Genomic DNA, 14759 nt, shown 5'->3' on the forward strand with positions numbered 1-14759 from the left:
CGCCATACTTGAAGGGCACAGGTGGAACAGATCCCCTCCTCTTCTATCGATTGACTTGGCAGCAAGTCTCATTCCTTATCAAATCCTTCCCCACAGTATAACTAAGTTAGATGCTGACGCCATCGGCCTCCAACCGCACGTCTTACCTACATGGCGCGGGATGGACACCTTGCACTATGCAGGGACGATAAATATCTACCCCTCGTGTCTATTGCAAAAGGGAGAGGGAAAGTCCACAATTCTTTGCTTCTTCCCATAACCTGGCGAGGCATATCTTCATCATGTCTGCAGAAAAGAAACAGCTCATCATCAATGCCTTTGCAATGCAATCGCCGAGTCATCTCAATCCAGGCCTATTCCGCCATCCTGGAGACCAAGGCGCAGACTACAAGAGCATCAAGCACTGGATTCAACTAGCCAAAAGGCTAGAGAAAGCCAAATTCCACGCCATCTTCTTCGCCGACGTGCTAGGAGGCTACGACGTCTACAAAGGCCCATCCAATCTCGGGCCAACCATTCCCGCCGGAGCCCAATTCCCCATCAACGACCCTCTGTACAGCATTCCCGCCATGGCAGCAGCCACCGAAAGCATCTCCTTCGGCGTCACAGCATCAACAACCTACGATGCACCCTACGCTCTAGCCAGACGCTTCTCCACCGTCGACCACCTCAGCAACGGCCGCATTGGCTGGAACATTGTCACCTCATACCTCGACTCCGCAGCGCGCAACTTCGGCCTCGACACCCAGGTCGAGCACGACGAGCGCTACCGGATCGCCGATGAGTACCTCGATGTCACCTACAAGCTGTGGGAGGCATCGTGGAGAGACGACGCAGTAACATGGAAGCAAGGCACGCAGAGCAAGACGCAGGGATACGCGGATCCACGTGCTGTCCGCGAGATCAACCACAAGGGCAAATACTTCCAGGTTCCTGGGCCGCATCTCTGCGAGCCGAGCCCGCAGCGCACTCCGTTCATCCTGCAGGCTGGCACGTCGACTGCCGGCAAGGCCTTTGCGGCGAAACATGCCGAGGCGGTGTTTCTGCACGCGCAAAAGCCTGAGCTGGTCCGTCCCTCTGTCGATAGTATTCGGCAGCAGGCTGCGGATCTCGGACGTAACCCGAGGGACATCAAGGTCATTGCTGGTGCGTTGGTGATTGTTGCTGAGACGGATGAGGCTGCACAGGCGAAGTTCGAGGAGCTGAAGAGTTACGGGGATCGGGAAGGCGCGCTGGCTCTTTTCGGTGGCTGGACTGGGTATGACCTGTCGACATACTCTGATGACCAGGACTTCCGGTTCGTGGGGCAGCCAGCTGTGCGGAGCATGGTAAACCACTGGGCGAGCACGGTTCCTGGTACCGATGGCCAGAAGTGGGATAAGAAGACTATTGCCGATTATCTAGTTATCGGTGGCAATGGCGTTAAGATCATTGGCAGTGTTCAGACGGTGGCTGATGAGCTAGAGCGATGGGTGACTGTTGGCGATGTTGACGGGTTCAACTTCAGCTATGCTAGTCTCCCTGATACTTTTGAAGATGTTATCAATCTGCTGCTGCCGGAGCTGCAGCGCCGTGGACTATTCTGGGAGGATTATGCTGTCAAGGGAGGTACTTTCCGGGAGAACATGTATGGCAAGAAGGGTCAGAATAGGCTTCCTGATGCCCATCCTGGAGCCAAGTACTTCTGGAAGGCGGGGGAGGAAGTTCCTGCCTACTCATTGGAGGAGTCTCATTGAATGCTTCTACTGGGTAGGATATTTTGCATCTAGAAAGGGTTCAAATCATACCTACTTCACTTTGGCATGAGTGATCAAGCTCAAATCCATGTATCTAACGCTTCTGTCATCTCATAATGTTCATTCATGATACCTTCGGAGGTTACATTCGGTTAATGTACCACCTGTCGGGTAGTTCCAGCCTCCGCCAACTGGCGGCCCCTCCCTCAACCGTCCTCGCCCTCCTCCCATCCGCCCCTCCGGGGCTCCCCCAGGTATTCGGTGCCTTGGTGTTGAAGACACGAGGTACTAGGTAGTTTGCCAAATAATCATAATCAGAGAGAAGAGTGAAAAAGGCATATTTGCAATGGTAACAACTATATACAAGCACCTTCGGTCCGTGAAACCCTAAGATTGGCCAGTTGGCAGGCTGGATCCTGCCAACTGGCCAATTTAGCCACCTCAAACATGAAATCAAACATCCCACCAACCCTCCATATGCGACTTCAAATCAATCTTCTCAGGCAGGACAAGATGAGGCGTCAGCTCGGCATCAGGATCCAACTCCTTCTGAGTCCACCCATTACCAAAGTACGCAAACCGATTCCCACTCGGATTGACGTAAGTATACTCCCAATCCTCCCACCGCGGATCTCTGCGAATATAATTGGCATGCGAAGCACTTCCAGGGAAGAGACCATGAATACGAGCGCCCGGTTGACCACCGTTATACCACGAGCTGCAGTTCTCCGACCAGACCGTGCGCGGATAGAATTGGTCGCAGTAAGCGACGAAATCATCCGTCGCCTGCTTAGCCGGAGCAATGGACTTGATTCCCTGCGAGCGAATCTTGCGCAGCACCTTGGCGATATACGTGACCTGGTTCTCGATGTTGTTTGGGACGGTGCCGCTGTGGCCGGAGGCGTAGGGCCCGCCGAGCCAGAGAAGGTTGGGGAAGCCGGGTGTTGCGAAGCCCAGATATGAGTAGGGGAATCCGAAAGTGCCGTCCGTTTTCCAGGCCTCCTTGAGGTCGATTCCGTTGGCGATGATGGAGAAGGGGGTGCATGATCGACGTTTGCGCCTGTTGCGCAGATTACGATGTCGACTTCACGCTCGACGCCGTCTTCGGTGACGATACCCTTCTCGGTGAATCGCTTGATACGGGTTTGGATGTAGTCGACGTTGTCTTTGGCCAAAGCCTCGAGATAACCTGGTCCTGGAGTTGGGCGACGGCAGTTGGGAGGGAAGTCTGGGACGATTTTATCTGCTAACTCTGGCTTTTCGGCAACACGCTTCAGCATCATGCTTGTCCATTTCTCGCGCAGGGCGTGGTTCTCCGGTGTATCTTTGAAGATTGCTCCGAAGCGCTGGAAGTATTGCTTTTCGGCTTCCCTGCGATATTCCAGATATTTTTTAGGATCTTTCCAATCCTCCAGTTGTGTCTCAGAGAACAGGTTTGGCTCCAGTCGACGGACACCTACGTTTCCGCTGCCAAATGAATCTGCAATCCATGTCGGGTTTCGAGCGTAGTGATCAACGTGGCTGGCCAATGGTTGGATTGAGGGTAGGACCTGCAAGCCAGAGGCGCCATTACCAATGAGAGCAACTCGCTTACCCTTCAGATCGATAGTCCGGTCCCAGTTGGAGGAGTGAAACAGCTTCCCCTTGTAATTGTCGATTCCCTCATAGTCGGGCAGCTTCCAGGCATTAAAGTGGCCGATGGCGTTGACCAGCACGTCCAGCTCTTCTTCATAGACCTATGTTGCATTGATGTGAGCTTAGGAACTCTTCCAGACCTCAACCATCTCATACCTTAGAGCCATCGACATGCCCAACAGTAACCTTCCATTTTCCTTTCTCGGGCAGCCATTCGGCTCTCTGCACTTTTTGACCGGGGCGAATATACTGGTAGACATTGTGCTTCCGCGCAACACCCTGCCAGTAGTCTCTGATCTCAGCGCCCTGTGCGAATTCTTCTGTCCATTGTGTATTCGGCGAAATGCTGGACTGGTATACATGTGCAGGGATATCACAGCGAACGCCGGGGTATGTGTTCTCGAACCTATTGGACCGGAATTAGTACCTCCACGCCATTGAGCCAACTGGGGAATGTACCATGTGCCTCCCTAGAAAATACTATCAGTTTGGAGTCAAGCGGCTATACAGGAACTGAACAGTCTCATACCACATCGGCATTCTTATCATAGATGCGAAGATCCAATCCCGGCAGCTTTGCTGGGAGCAGCACGCCTGCAGTGATTCCTGAAAGACCCGCTCCTATCACACCGACTTTGATGGGTCGCACAACGTCGACTGGATGTTCTTCCAGTTTGAACTCAACATTCTCGAGCTTCTCTGATAATGAATCGACATCACTCTGCACCGTCACGGTAGTCGGGCCTTTGAAGTCCGAAGCCTTGATCGATTCCGTGGTAGGCCCAGTATGCGAAAGAGAAGGGAGAACGGGACTTTGTACAAGAGTCATGATGTAAGTTGTTCTTTTCTTCCTTTTCAAAGTGGTTCAAAAAGCTATCCTTGTAAAAGTACTGGACATGGCGGCTTTCTTGTATATTGACAACTTGAACCTCCCCCACTCCAGACCCCCTGCACGCCATGCGGAACAACTTACACGCCATGAGGATCAATTTGTTGCTGATAAGCGTGGGCTTGAATCTGGTCGGATATGTGGCCATGTCGCCATATTCGCAGTGAATTGACCTCGCTAACATCATCTTGGCCCGTGATGACGTGCCCAGTTACCATCCTCTCCACTCACCACGCCATTGCGGAGATGAATGGGGAATGTTGGGGTACTATACACAGTATGGGTACTATCTTTTGTTTATGTCGTGATACCACGGTCTACTCATTAATTGTGGTGGGAATACTGCTTCTTACCTGCCAGCTTTGTACTTGCCAGTTGCCAAGCGATTCCAACCAGAGACTGGGCGTTCACAGTCCGGCATTTGTATTCCTGCTACGGTGGAATTGTCTGATTCAATTGCATATGATACTATATCGGAATTGAAAGTAATAAGACTCTGCACTGTGAAGCCTCAGTGTCCACGCGAAACTGAAACAGCCCCCACGGAAGGGAAGCCCTAAGCAATTTCGGCCTCAATGACCATCTCATACTGCTGGGGATCAGGCCAAAAGTTGACAATTCGCAAACCAGCATTGGTCATTAAATCTGTCCACGCGCCTTGAGTTCGCTCCGAAGCTGACAGCAGCGACATCATTTCTACGTCCATCGTGGCTTGACTGATGCTCGCACCTGTCAGCGGAAGAACGATGTCATAGATGATGAGCTTGGAATAGCCCTTAACCATTGCGTTCTTGGTATTCGTAAGTAGTTGCTTAGCCTTGTCATCGGGCCAGTCGTGAAGAACCGCGTGCATAAAGTAAGCACGACTTCCTGTAGACTGGTTGATTAATAGGAGATAAGATCTTGAGGGGAGAGAATTGCTCTAACCTTTCACTGGTTGAGGTAGGAAGAAGTCATGAGCCATAGTTGTAATCTTCTCGTCAACCTGAGCATTGGCAATCACTTCTGGAAGATCCTGCAAAATCAGGGATCCGGCAGGAATATCTGGATGTTTGGCAAGGACATGTGAGATGTCCATGCCAGTATTCCCACCGATATCAACCACAAATGCAGAGCCATCATCAAGTTTGACCCCTTCAAGCAACTTGGTTGTATCGAAAACTTTGGTCCAGGGAGTTTTCCATGCCGTCCCGGCCTCCATGTGGCCAGTAAACGCTTCAAAGTATGCAGGGCTTTTATGCAACCGAGCAAAGAAGTTCAGACCATCCGGGTCAATCTCCGAGTGGTTGTTTACCTCCACGTCGGTCGGCTCTGCGTAGGAGATCTTCGCTAAATATGCCGGCAGGTTATGACCAGCAGCGAGGTATTGATTGGTTCTAAAAATGTCAGACCGTATGGCCATGGACGGATAGCAGGGACATTCTTACGCAGCTTGAAGCGAGGCGCGGACCTTGGTGCTCTCGTCGCCAATGGCATTTGAGAACGGAGTCGGTATGAATCTATCTTGTGCCGTCTCTTCAACGACGTTGAATGCGACTAGCAAACGGAACAAGCGGCCTGTGGTATTTTTCGTGAGCCAAGTCGAGCTGTACTGTATCCACGAAGACTTACGCAGCAGGTTTGCATCAACAATGGGTGTGGTCATCTTGACTAGCTCGTCAATTGACTTCTCACACCCCAACATCGGTCCAGGATTTCCAAAGCCCCAGGTCGATGCATGTCTGGATAGCGGCAAAGATGACAGGCTGTTCGAAGCCGAACCCCCAGGCGCGCTCGTATGGTGTCTCCACTCTGGCAAGCAATCGACGTGCTGCAGCTCGTACTTTGAGGCGCTCAACTTCGTCGCCAAATACCTCAGGCCCAACGGCGTCGAGAGAGTCAATGAATTTGTCGGTTTCGAATCTCTGCTGATCTGTGGCATGGACATGGACCTGCTTGACTTCGTCGCTCAACCGTTCAGGCTTGACAGCTTCGGGAGCAATGAGTTCAGCTCTAGTAGACATGTTGCACTTTTCAAGATTGCCGTGGTTTCAAAAAAATGGGCATAACCCGATAAACTATGTGATTCCACCGAACAGACCGACGATTTGACTTATGATTAAACCAAGGTTTGTGAATCAGACCTTTGACAATTCCTCCCAGCCATCCATGCCACTCGGAGAATTCTCCCATCTCCTCTAGCCAATGCCAATCCCCGTTAACTGCCCCGCTCTCCTACGCAGCTGATTTGTGATATCAGATAGCTTACATCCTCTCGGTGATTGTTCATTCGCTTGACCAAACCGAGCAAGGATCACCAACATACACCAAGACAAGAGTCCAAGACTAACTGGGGCTTAGACGCGGAAGTGACATGCACAGTCATAGATTGCATTGAGACGACTCTTCGTTAATACTTGAATATATCATCTTTCAAAAGAGCCGGTCTGTGGCTCATTTAGTATCTCGGCTTTGATGTCGCATATCGCTACCATGGCAGCTGCAGAGGGGTCGGAAGGTTTTTCCCAAGGACATCTTCGGCGGTACCAATATCACTGCCATAGTGTCAGCATGGCTTAGGAGGGCGAAGTGTGCAGAAAGTGCATAACTTACCCTGGTCCTCCTGGAGCCCAGAATTCCCCGGTCTTGTTGATATCAAATTTCTCGATAAAAGATGCAAGTCTTTCCGCTGCCTCATCTGGTGTAATGGCTATTCGTCGCATTGGTCAGGTATGCTGCACCCTGAAAAGCATTCGTGAAGTTATGGTTACTCACCTCCGCCATCGTCCCAGTATTTATCAAACCCGACACCCTTCGTCATCTCCGTCCGCATAAACCCAGGATGCACCAGACCAACTGCAATGTCCTTGGGTTTTAAGTCCAAACTCAGAAGTTTCCCCACCATATTCAAAGCAGCCTTACTGGCATGATGGCCGAAGTTGCCTCCACCCTCCTTCTCATGGCGCAAAGTGATGCTGCCGCTCTCGCTACTGACGAGAATCACTTTGCTCCCCTGATCCAATAACCCGGCTTTGACGAGTTTCTGTACCACAAAGACAGGACCGATAGCAGAAGTGGTGTACATCTTAATCTGCTTTTCCCAGTCCGGGGAATCGAATGTCTCTAAGCCGAAGTATCCAGCCGTGATAATGGCCGTTGAGATCTTTGTAGATGAAAGCTGCGACACTAACTTCTGGCCCGCATCTGGTTGAGCGACATCAATACCTGTCAGCCAGGTAACTCCTTGACTCGGCTCCGGGTTCGATGATCGTGACGTTGCAAAGACATGGGTGTCCGGCTTTGAGGAGTAGAGGGTGCGGAGAGAAGCACCGAGTCCTCGAGTGGCACCTAGGATGAGGATGTTGGTCATCTTAGCGAGGGTTGACGAGGATTTAACAGAGATCTATGTATAATGTTGAAAGGTTGAAAGATGTAAGAGAGTAGGAGCCTAGGAGGACACTTTCCTGTGACTGCCACTTATCACGCCATTCCTGAGTAGGTAGGAACGCAATGACGTAGTTGCTTTAGTTAACTGTACTGGGTACACAGTAGTACTAGTAACCTCCTATGTACTGTGTAGGTATACAGCTGGTAACATCTCACAATAAACAGACAGATTTTTCTCACATTTTCATGGAAATGACCCACGATCTCCGGATATCCATAATCTTTAATTGAGAATGTTAATTCTGGAGCCTTGACATGGTACATCTGGGGTACTTGCCACTAGCATATCATAGTCACTAAGCCACAACATCTCATCAACCAAACAGTCCAAACTGATATGTCTCACTAGATCGTTCTTTCATAGGTTGGAAAATTGAATACCTACGATCCCTCGATGTAGCACTCCGTACACAGTAACTACATCGCGGAGAAGTGGACCGTTGAGGCTTAGTCATGTGCTATTTTAAGCTGGACCCTTCCTCCCTTTCAAACAACTTGATTTATGTCGACGAGCTCCTACAAGATGTGCGCTTCTCGCTAGAAGCCAGTCAATTCATGTATTCCAGGGCCTAAGAATGCCCGGCTTTGCCAAACTCGTCCTCTCCGTTCAGAAAGTCCGGGCTGCGATCCACAACAGAAGGAAGGCGGGTGCCAAGGAGGAGCGCGGATCGTCTTCAAGGTGAGAGCGATTGATAGACAGCCTGGTCAATCCACGAAACTGACTTCTTTGCTTTTTCCTCTATCAGAGTAGGCCATGCAGACCTCCCATCTTCCTGCCTGTGGGACCTCCCAGTCGAGATTCAAATCCGCATATTCGCATATTCCGGCATCACCGACTTCTATCCCCTGAGACTCGTGTGCAAGGCGTTCTACCAACTTCTCACCTCGAATGAGCATGACATTGTCCGGCAGTATCTCCGCTTGCGCCGACATGGTACCCTCCCATCTCCGATCGACAATGACCGCACCTATACTCGAGACCCAGGCGACGATGTAGTCTTACTGTCGGACTTGTTCCCACCCTCCAAAAGCGCCAGAGGTGGCCACCTGTACACATTCAAATACTTGCATGGACTGCGACGGAGGCAGGTGCTATGCTCGAGGCTCTGCTACTACCTGGCAGATCGAATCGTCGATCGGTTCGTCCAAATCGGACCCGCAGCCGTGAGGGCTTCGTTTCCCACAAAGCGAAACGAGCGAAACGCCCTGGTGAAACGTGGCATAGCTAGCATATGGTTTCACCTGGCACCACTAATGTAAGATCTATGGAAGTCGCGTCGCCTTGGAAAGTTACTGACCTCTTCTCTACCAGGTACTACATACTCTACTTCCTCGAATCGTACGCCTCCGCTCGGCGTGAGCACACGAACATGCTGGTCCAAAAATATGAGGCAGGCCAGTTGCCGGTGCCTTTGCCACTCGAGATACGCCAGAGGATGTACCGCGAGCTACAGACCCGCATCCTCCAAAGCCCCCCTTTTACCAACACCGCGGCATTAGTCGCGACACATCATTGCATGCACTTGCTGGTTTCATATATTCGCTATTCAATGTCCCCGGAACAAGGCGAGATAGATGACTCGTGGATCAGCTCGCTGCTTACATTAGCCCCCTTCGTGCGCATCGTCGAATTCTTCTCTGCTGAGATTGGAGACGGGGGAAGCCAACGAACACAGCGCAAAGACTTTATGTATAATTTCTATAACGACATGACGATGTATCAAAAGGACCATATGAACTCGGTTGTCTTTGCGCGCGCGCCTGCGCAAAATCTGCACAGTTCTGTACAAGATATTTGGTTTGCTGCTGCTGAGGCCGAGCTGAGAGCCCGGCAGGCTATTCCTCATGATGTAGAGCACGTCTGGCTTTGGAATGGAGTTCCAATTGTTTTTGGGTGTCCGGATTGCCATCACACGCGAGGATGGCAAGCATGATTGCATTGATATAACTATTGGATTTGGCGTCCGGTTCTAGTTGGATTGACGATATACTGGAGTTGGGTAGATTGGATCTTGGGCCGAAATTAGCATTTGCATTCGAATCTACTTGCATCTTCTCTCCGATAATTTGAAAGAAAAACTGGTGTCGTTGTAGAAGACTACGAATAAGACCACTTTCGGCGTTGGCCGTTGGTAGATGTTTGCTATGTTTGCAACCGGCACGCGTCGCTGTGTACATCGCCGAGTATCAGACTCCCTCAACGACGAAATGCTCGGAAATTAGCATGGGGATACTAGCTAAATCAATCATCGGCTGATTAAACCATGGCAACTCTTGAACAAGCAGACCCGCGGCAATTGTTCAATACTTCGTGGACCACCCACCGTCTCTCCCCTCTTCATCATGGGAAGGATTGTGAAACGCTCCTGGACAACCAGGTCGCCTTGAAAACATATGCAACGCGTCTGCGGGATCATCTCACTGGCAACATCCTTGCTGGGTTCCAGACAAGCACCAGCGCACTAGAAGACGACGCGCTCTCTAAAACAGGCGCCCTCCGAGCCTGTCAATGGCAGCCAATCCGCGCACCGCGCAACACAGTGTCTATCAGTTCCCAGAAACCCACCTTCTCTGGAGTTCTAATAACTTTGCAATACGAAAACATCACCTACAAAGTAGCGTTGCTAGCAGACACAGAATCAACCCCGAATCAACGCACGGGATCCACATCTCTGCCTCTCCTCCTAACCAGGTTGCCAACCGGGCTCCGACAAACGTTCCTCACATTCATATCCACCAACTTCGACACGTACTGCTCACCCCTGCGTCTACCATCGAGCTTCCTCTGCGCTGGCCTAGAGACATACATCGATGCACTGGGTAGCCAGGGTAATTCCGAGGCAATTGCAGCAGATGTAATCAAAGAATTACAGCTTACGCTCTCACTTTCTCCGTCGATCGCACCGGCGCTGCGATCTGTCAATGTGAGCGTGACACGGTCTTCACTGGCAGACTTCCTGCGCGATCAACCGGGACAGTCGACATCGCGCACTCTCGAGTCGAAATTGCGTAGCCCTTTGCTTCCCAATCTTACTTCATATCTGGAGACGCATCTGGCCATGAATGTGGATTTGGATGGGTCGTCCTCGAATCAGGCTGCTAGAAAACATGTACGGCTGTCGAAGGTTGCCTGTGCTGCGTTCGTTTTGGGCGAGGGCCGTGTGAAGCTGGTTGTTGCTGATGATGAGGACAATGGCGATGATGATGACGGTTCCCGGGCCCGAGGTGACGGGAACAATGTTTCTCTAGTGGCAGGGGAAGCGCTTCTACGTTCGGTGATCCGGAAAGCTGCTGTGGGGGATCATTCGGCTACGTGAAGCTCTGGGTGCTTCTTCCAGTAAGGAAAGTCGGTCATGTTACGATATTTCTGAGCCTCAGAACGAGGAATGAGTCTGCGATTCATATCTATCAGCAAGGACTGCCTGGCTCTACAAGCTCATCGCTTCGCCTCAGGCTTGCAGTTGGTGTCCTATCCCCAATCTGTCATTGCACTTGACATGGCCGAGTCAGGCAAGTGTATACCGGCTACTAGGATCACCAGACAGCTATGTTCTCATGGCAGTGTTGCTACACCTGCAGGAGATATCGCTTGCCCAAACGGTACGGTACGCCTGGTAGACCGACCAGGGTGTATCTCAGGACATAAGGGCCTACATCGTTCCCGTGGAGCCGGCAGATATTTATGCTCATGTACAGGGAGATGATTGGTCATGAAATTTGCCTCGGGAGAGGGCGCTGCATCCATGACCACAGTCAGGCAATGCAACCATTTTGATTCTACTAGATGACCGAGTGCAATATGTACCTAAACTAAGGATGTCCAAATTGGACAAAAAATAGATTGCTCTAATTTTTAATTTCAGCAAGGTAGATGTGAGAATCAGATCTCCGTCTGGTTCTCAGATTCCGCCAACCGCAGCGCCTCATCGACACTGGGTACGAAATGACTTAATCCACCACACTGCTCAACAATACCACTCCGCTCAAACATGCGGAAGACAGTCCTATTAGGCAAGCGGCAGAAGAACACCCGAACACTTTCCTCGGCATATGCATGCACAATCTCATAGAGGACCTGGGTCCCAGACCCATCGATACTCGTAACGCCATGAACATCAAATATGATATTCTTATTGTGCTCCGGTGCACGCATGCGTGGCATAGAAGGGTGGGCACGGTTGGTGCCGTAGAGTTCCAGTCGGCGGAGGCGGTTCTTGAGGTCGCCAGTGTTGGCGAATGTAAGAGGCTCGGGGATTTTGACAATCAGGGCGCCTTCGACTAACTCCACATTTTCTGGGTGCAGCTCGGCGTTATCGAAGCGCGCTGCCGTACCGAGAACTTTGCCCAGAATCTGGATGCGGGGTTGAGTCGCGTGTCGGATGAGGATTATGACTGACAAACCCATGCCAAGGGCCATGCCGAGTTCGAGGGAGTAGAAGATCGTTGCGGTGAAGATGAGGAGCATTAGGACCAGTTCTGTCCAGCCGCGCAGATGGATGAAGAAGAGCAGGTCGTGCGGACATTCTTCCACCAGGGTATAGGCTACGACGGAGATCATGGAGCAAAGGACTGCTTTCTGCTTGGGAATTAGCATGGCTGGCACTTGGCACAACAGGAAGGTACGACTCAAGAGGTATGAGCTTGGAAGGAACGAACAGGAAGGTAGTATAAGTAGGGCAAGAGCACCATGATGCAGGTGAAAGTGATGATGCTCAGGAAGACACTGGCCATCGGAGAGCGCGCTCCTGTCTGGGTGCTAAGCTTGCTTCGCCCGTATCCGCCAAAGGCGGGAAGAGCTGAGAAGCAACCGCCGACGACATTGGCAACACCTAGTGCAACCATCTCACGATTGGCACTCATGTACATGCCTTTGATTCCGTTGGAGTTCCCTTCGCCCAGCCCCTTGGCTGCAACAGACGACTCAAAGAAACCAAGGAGTGCGATTATGAACGCTTTGCTCATTGCCGTACGCACATGTTTCATGTGAGCAAGTTGAAAAGGCCAATTGAAAGAGAACAGCCCTCCATCGCTGACCTCTGTGGGTCCGAGGAGATCAAGTCCTTTGGCTTCCCAGTCAAGATGCCAAGCCAACACCGCCGAAAGAGCGACAACCAGGAAGCGATCAGGGAAGTAGATTAGTTGTGGGATGTGCGGCACCAACATCTTCTTCAAGGTTCTGCGGGAAAATTAGTATCGCGATCTGGAGCCCTGATGTGGGTACGAACCTAAACACCATGATCACAGTGAAGCTAACGATTGAAACGACAGCAGTAAGTGCATGAGACTCTCGGGCATATCGGAATATAAATATCAGCTTTTCAACGCTGGTGCCATGGCTGACACCGCTCTCTTTGGCTTGCTCGGTCAGACCCAGTTCGGGAATAAGCTGGTCTACAAAGATCACAAAGCCGATTGCGGTGATGAAGCCTCTCAAGAAAGGACGACTGAGAACATTGTCCAAAAAACCTAGACGTGTTATACCGGCGATCAAAATCATAGCGCCGGACATCGCAGTAGCCACTGCTACAACAAGCGCGGCCTGAGTAGCGTCGTCCTCGCCTGAGTCTCCTTGTGTCACACTTGCTTTGACAATGGCACCCGTCAGTAAAGATCCCGCAGCCTCCGGTCCCACTACCAATAGAGGACAACTTCCGAGGATAGCATAGACCAAAGGCTGAATCACGAAAGAATAGAGGCCGCTGATTGGTGGTGCATGGGCAAGATTTGAGGCCAGTGAAAGAGCCATCGGGATGTAGATGGATGCCACGGTCAACGCGGCCATCAGATCTCCACGCAGGAATGACCAATGATATTGCCCAACCCAATTGAACAGAGGAATATAATACGAGATGTACCTGCCATGAATTCGTCAGTTGACATCATTGACAGACGTTACGAGAGCGCTCGCAGGGGCTGGAGCATAGGATACGACATACTGTTTCTTCGTGTCTGTTATGGGCAGCGTGAAGGATGATTTCATTTTCGACGGTGACTCTGAATCTGGGTCTGACTCTGGTTGGTCTACTTGACCTCTCGGGCGACCAGCGGCACCGTCCGACACATCAGGTCCGCTATATCCGAATTGATCGCCCGGAACCCCAATGAATGGATGCCCTTCTGCATCCCCTATCTGTGGAGAGAATGTGCCGTGACTGCAGCGTCTCTCACCACACACAGGACCGACCTGGTTGTATGATTCCAGAAGCCGAGTCCTCACGTCTGGTTCGCTCGCCCGCCCAGTGTCTGGTTGGTCATGCTGCGCCGAGTTATGGCTACTGGTGAAACTCGTCAATATACCGAGACCAGTCTGTGGTGTGGAACGAAAGGCATCAACAATGCGGTCTCGCAGTGGCCGACGTTCGAGCCCGTTGGACTCCCCGGGGAGCAGCGAACTGGTCTCAGACATTGTTTCTCGAGGAGGGAGGATTGAGGATTCAGGATTGAGTCACTGAGGCTTGGGTCTGGTGTCAAGATGCCAAGTGCCCTGCCATTAGTGCTGGCCACAGAACAGAAGAACAAAAACAATTCAAATTGAAACGATAGCCCAAGGCGAATTGCTTGGTCCGGTTAGGCAAGGGCGCGCTAAACTGATAAGTGGGGAAAACGTTATCACCGGTTCAACGCTGATCAAATGATGGTTGTGCAATGAACTCGACGAAAGACATGTTCGACGTATAGCATCAAAGAATCTCCTAGTTCGCAGCGAGGGTCAGATACAATCGAGTAACGAGGGTTCAGCGGAGAACAGACCTTGGACGCCCTGATTCTCCGTGTCGTAATCTATTGATGTGTCAGCCATAGATCTCCCCGCGGGCCGGGGCTTAGAAGGAAGGCGGTGTGTCAATCATCCACGTGATGTTAACGCACGTGATGTTCCAAGGTCAATGTGGGTTTTGAGCCCGCCACAATGAGATAGATTGTGCCTCAATTCACGTCGTCTCTCCCCTCTGCGCTCCTGTGTCGCTGACTTTTTTGCTCACTCATTTTTCATTCGTCATCGTCTCAATCTTTCAGACCGTGCCGTAACAGCTGTCGCAATCACACCTAAAGTCTCCCCCGAGAAAAAAAAAAGA

At 51.2% G+C, this 14759-nt stretch overlaps 7 protein-coding genes across 7 annotated transcripts; 3 read left to right on the forward strand and 4 right to left on the reverse strand.

Annotated features, from left to right (window-relative positions):
* Positions 1-281: 281 nt before the first annotated feature.
* On the forward strand, positions 282-1736 carry N7515_004340 (LLM class flavin-dependent oxidoreductase; the record flags this gene model as incomplete). Its single annotated transcript, XM_056665084.1, has 1 exon — positions 282-1736. One exon carries the CDS (start codon positions 282-284, stop codon positions 1734-1736), a length of 1455 nt encoding a protein of 484 aa, XP_056522034.1.
* A 453-nt stretch (positions 1737-2189) lies between these two features.
* Positions 2190-4200, reverse strand: N7515_004341 (flavin-containing monooxygenase; the record flags this gene model as incomplete). The annotated part of the gene is made up of 5 exons (XM_056665085.1): positions 2190-2738; positions 2789-3472; positions 3528-3777; positions 3831-3841; positions 3901-4200. 5 exons carry the CDS (start codon positions 4198-4200, stop codon positions 2190-2192), a joined length of 1794 nt encoding a protein of 597 aa, XP_056522035.1.
* Positions 4201-4816: 616 nt separating this feature from the next.
* N7515_004342 (uncharacterized protein) lies at positions 4817-6263 on the reverse strand (the record flags this gene model as incomplete). Its single annotated transcript, XM_056665086.1, has 4 exons — positions 4817-5130; positions 5188-5636; positions 5688-5851; positions 5937-6263. The coding sequence occupies 4 exons, from the start codon at positions 6261-6263 to the stop codon at positions 4817-4819; spliced, it is 1254 nt and encodes a 417-aa protein (XP_056522036.1).
* A 464-nt stretch (positions 6264-6727) lies between these two features.
* On the reverse strand, positions 6728-7609 carry N7515_004343 (oxidoreductase, short chain dehydrogenase/reductase family superfamily; the record flags this gene model as incomplete). The annotated part of the gene is made up of 3 exons (XM_056665087.1): positions 6728-6794; positions 6853-6949; positions 7015-7609. The coding sequence occupies 3 exons, from the start codon at positions 7607-7609 to the stop codon at positions 6728-6730; spliced, it is 759 nt and encodes a 252-aa protein (XP_056522037.1).
* A 652-nt stretch (positions 7610-8261) lies between these two features.
* N7515_004344 (F-box protein) lies at positions 8262-9620 on the forward strand (the record flags this gene model as incomplete). Its single annotated transcript, XM_056665088.1, has 3 exons — positions 8262-8365; positions 8433-8942; positions 8999-9620. The coding sequence occupies 3 exons, from the start codon at positions 8262-8264 to the stop codon at positions 9618-9620; spliced, it is 1236 nt and encodes a 411-aa protein (XP_056522038.1).
* A 330-nt stretch (positions 9621-9950) lies between these two features.
* N7515_004345 (uncharacterized protein) lies at positions 9951-11003 on the forward strand (the record flags this gene model as incomplete). The annotated part of the gene is made up of 1 exon (XM_056665089.1): positions 9951-11003. The coding sequence occupies one exon, from the start codon at positions 9951-9953 to the stop codon at positions 11001-11003; it is 1053 nt and encodes a 350-aa protein (XP_056522039.1).
* A 563-nt stretch (positions 11004-11566) lies between these two features.
* On the reverse strand, positions 11567-14092 carry N7515_004346 (SulP family inorganic anion transporter; the record flags this gene model as incomplete). The annotated part of the gene is made up of 4 exons (XM_056665090.1): positions 11567-12262; positions 12343-12862; positions 12912-13541; positions 13623-14092. 4 exons carry the CDS (start codon positions 14090-14092, stop codon positions 11567-11569), a joined length of 2316 nt encoding a protein of 771 aa, XP_056522040.1.
* Positions 14093-14759: the final 667 nt, after the last annotated feature.

This window comes from Penicillium bovifimosum, assembly GCF_028826915.1.
Source record: "Penicillium bovifimosum strain IBT 22155 chromosome Unknown utg000004l_segment0_segment0, whole genome shotgun sequence".
Lineage (NCBI taxonomy): Eukaryota > Fungi > Ascomycota > Eurotiomycetes > Eurotiales > Aspergillaceae > Penicillium > Penicillium bovifimosum.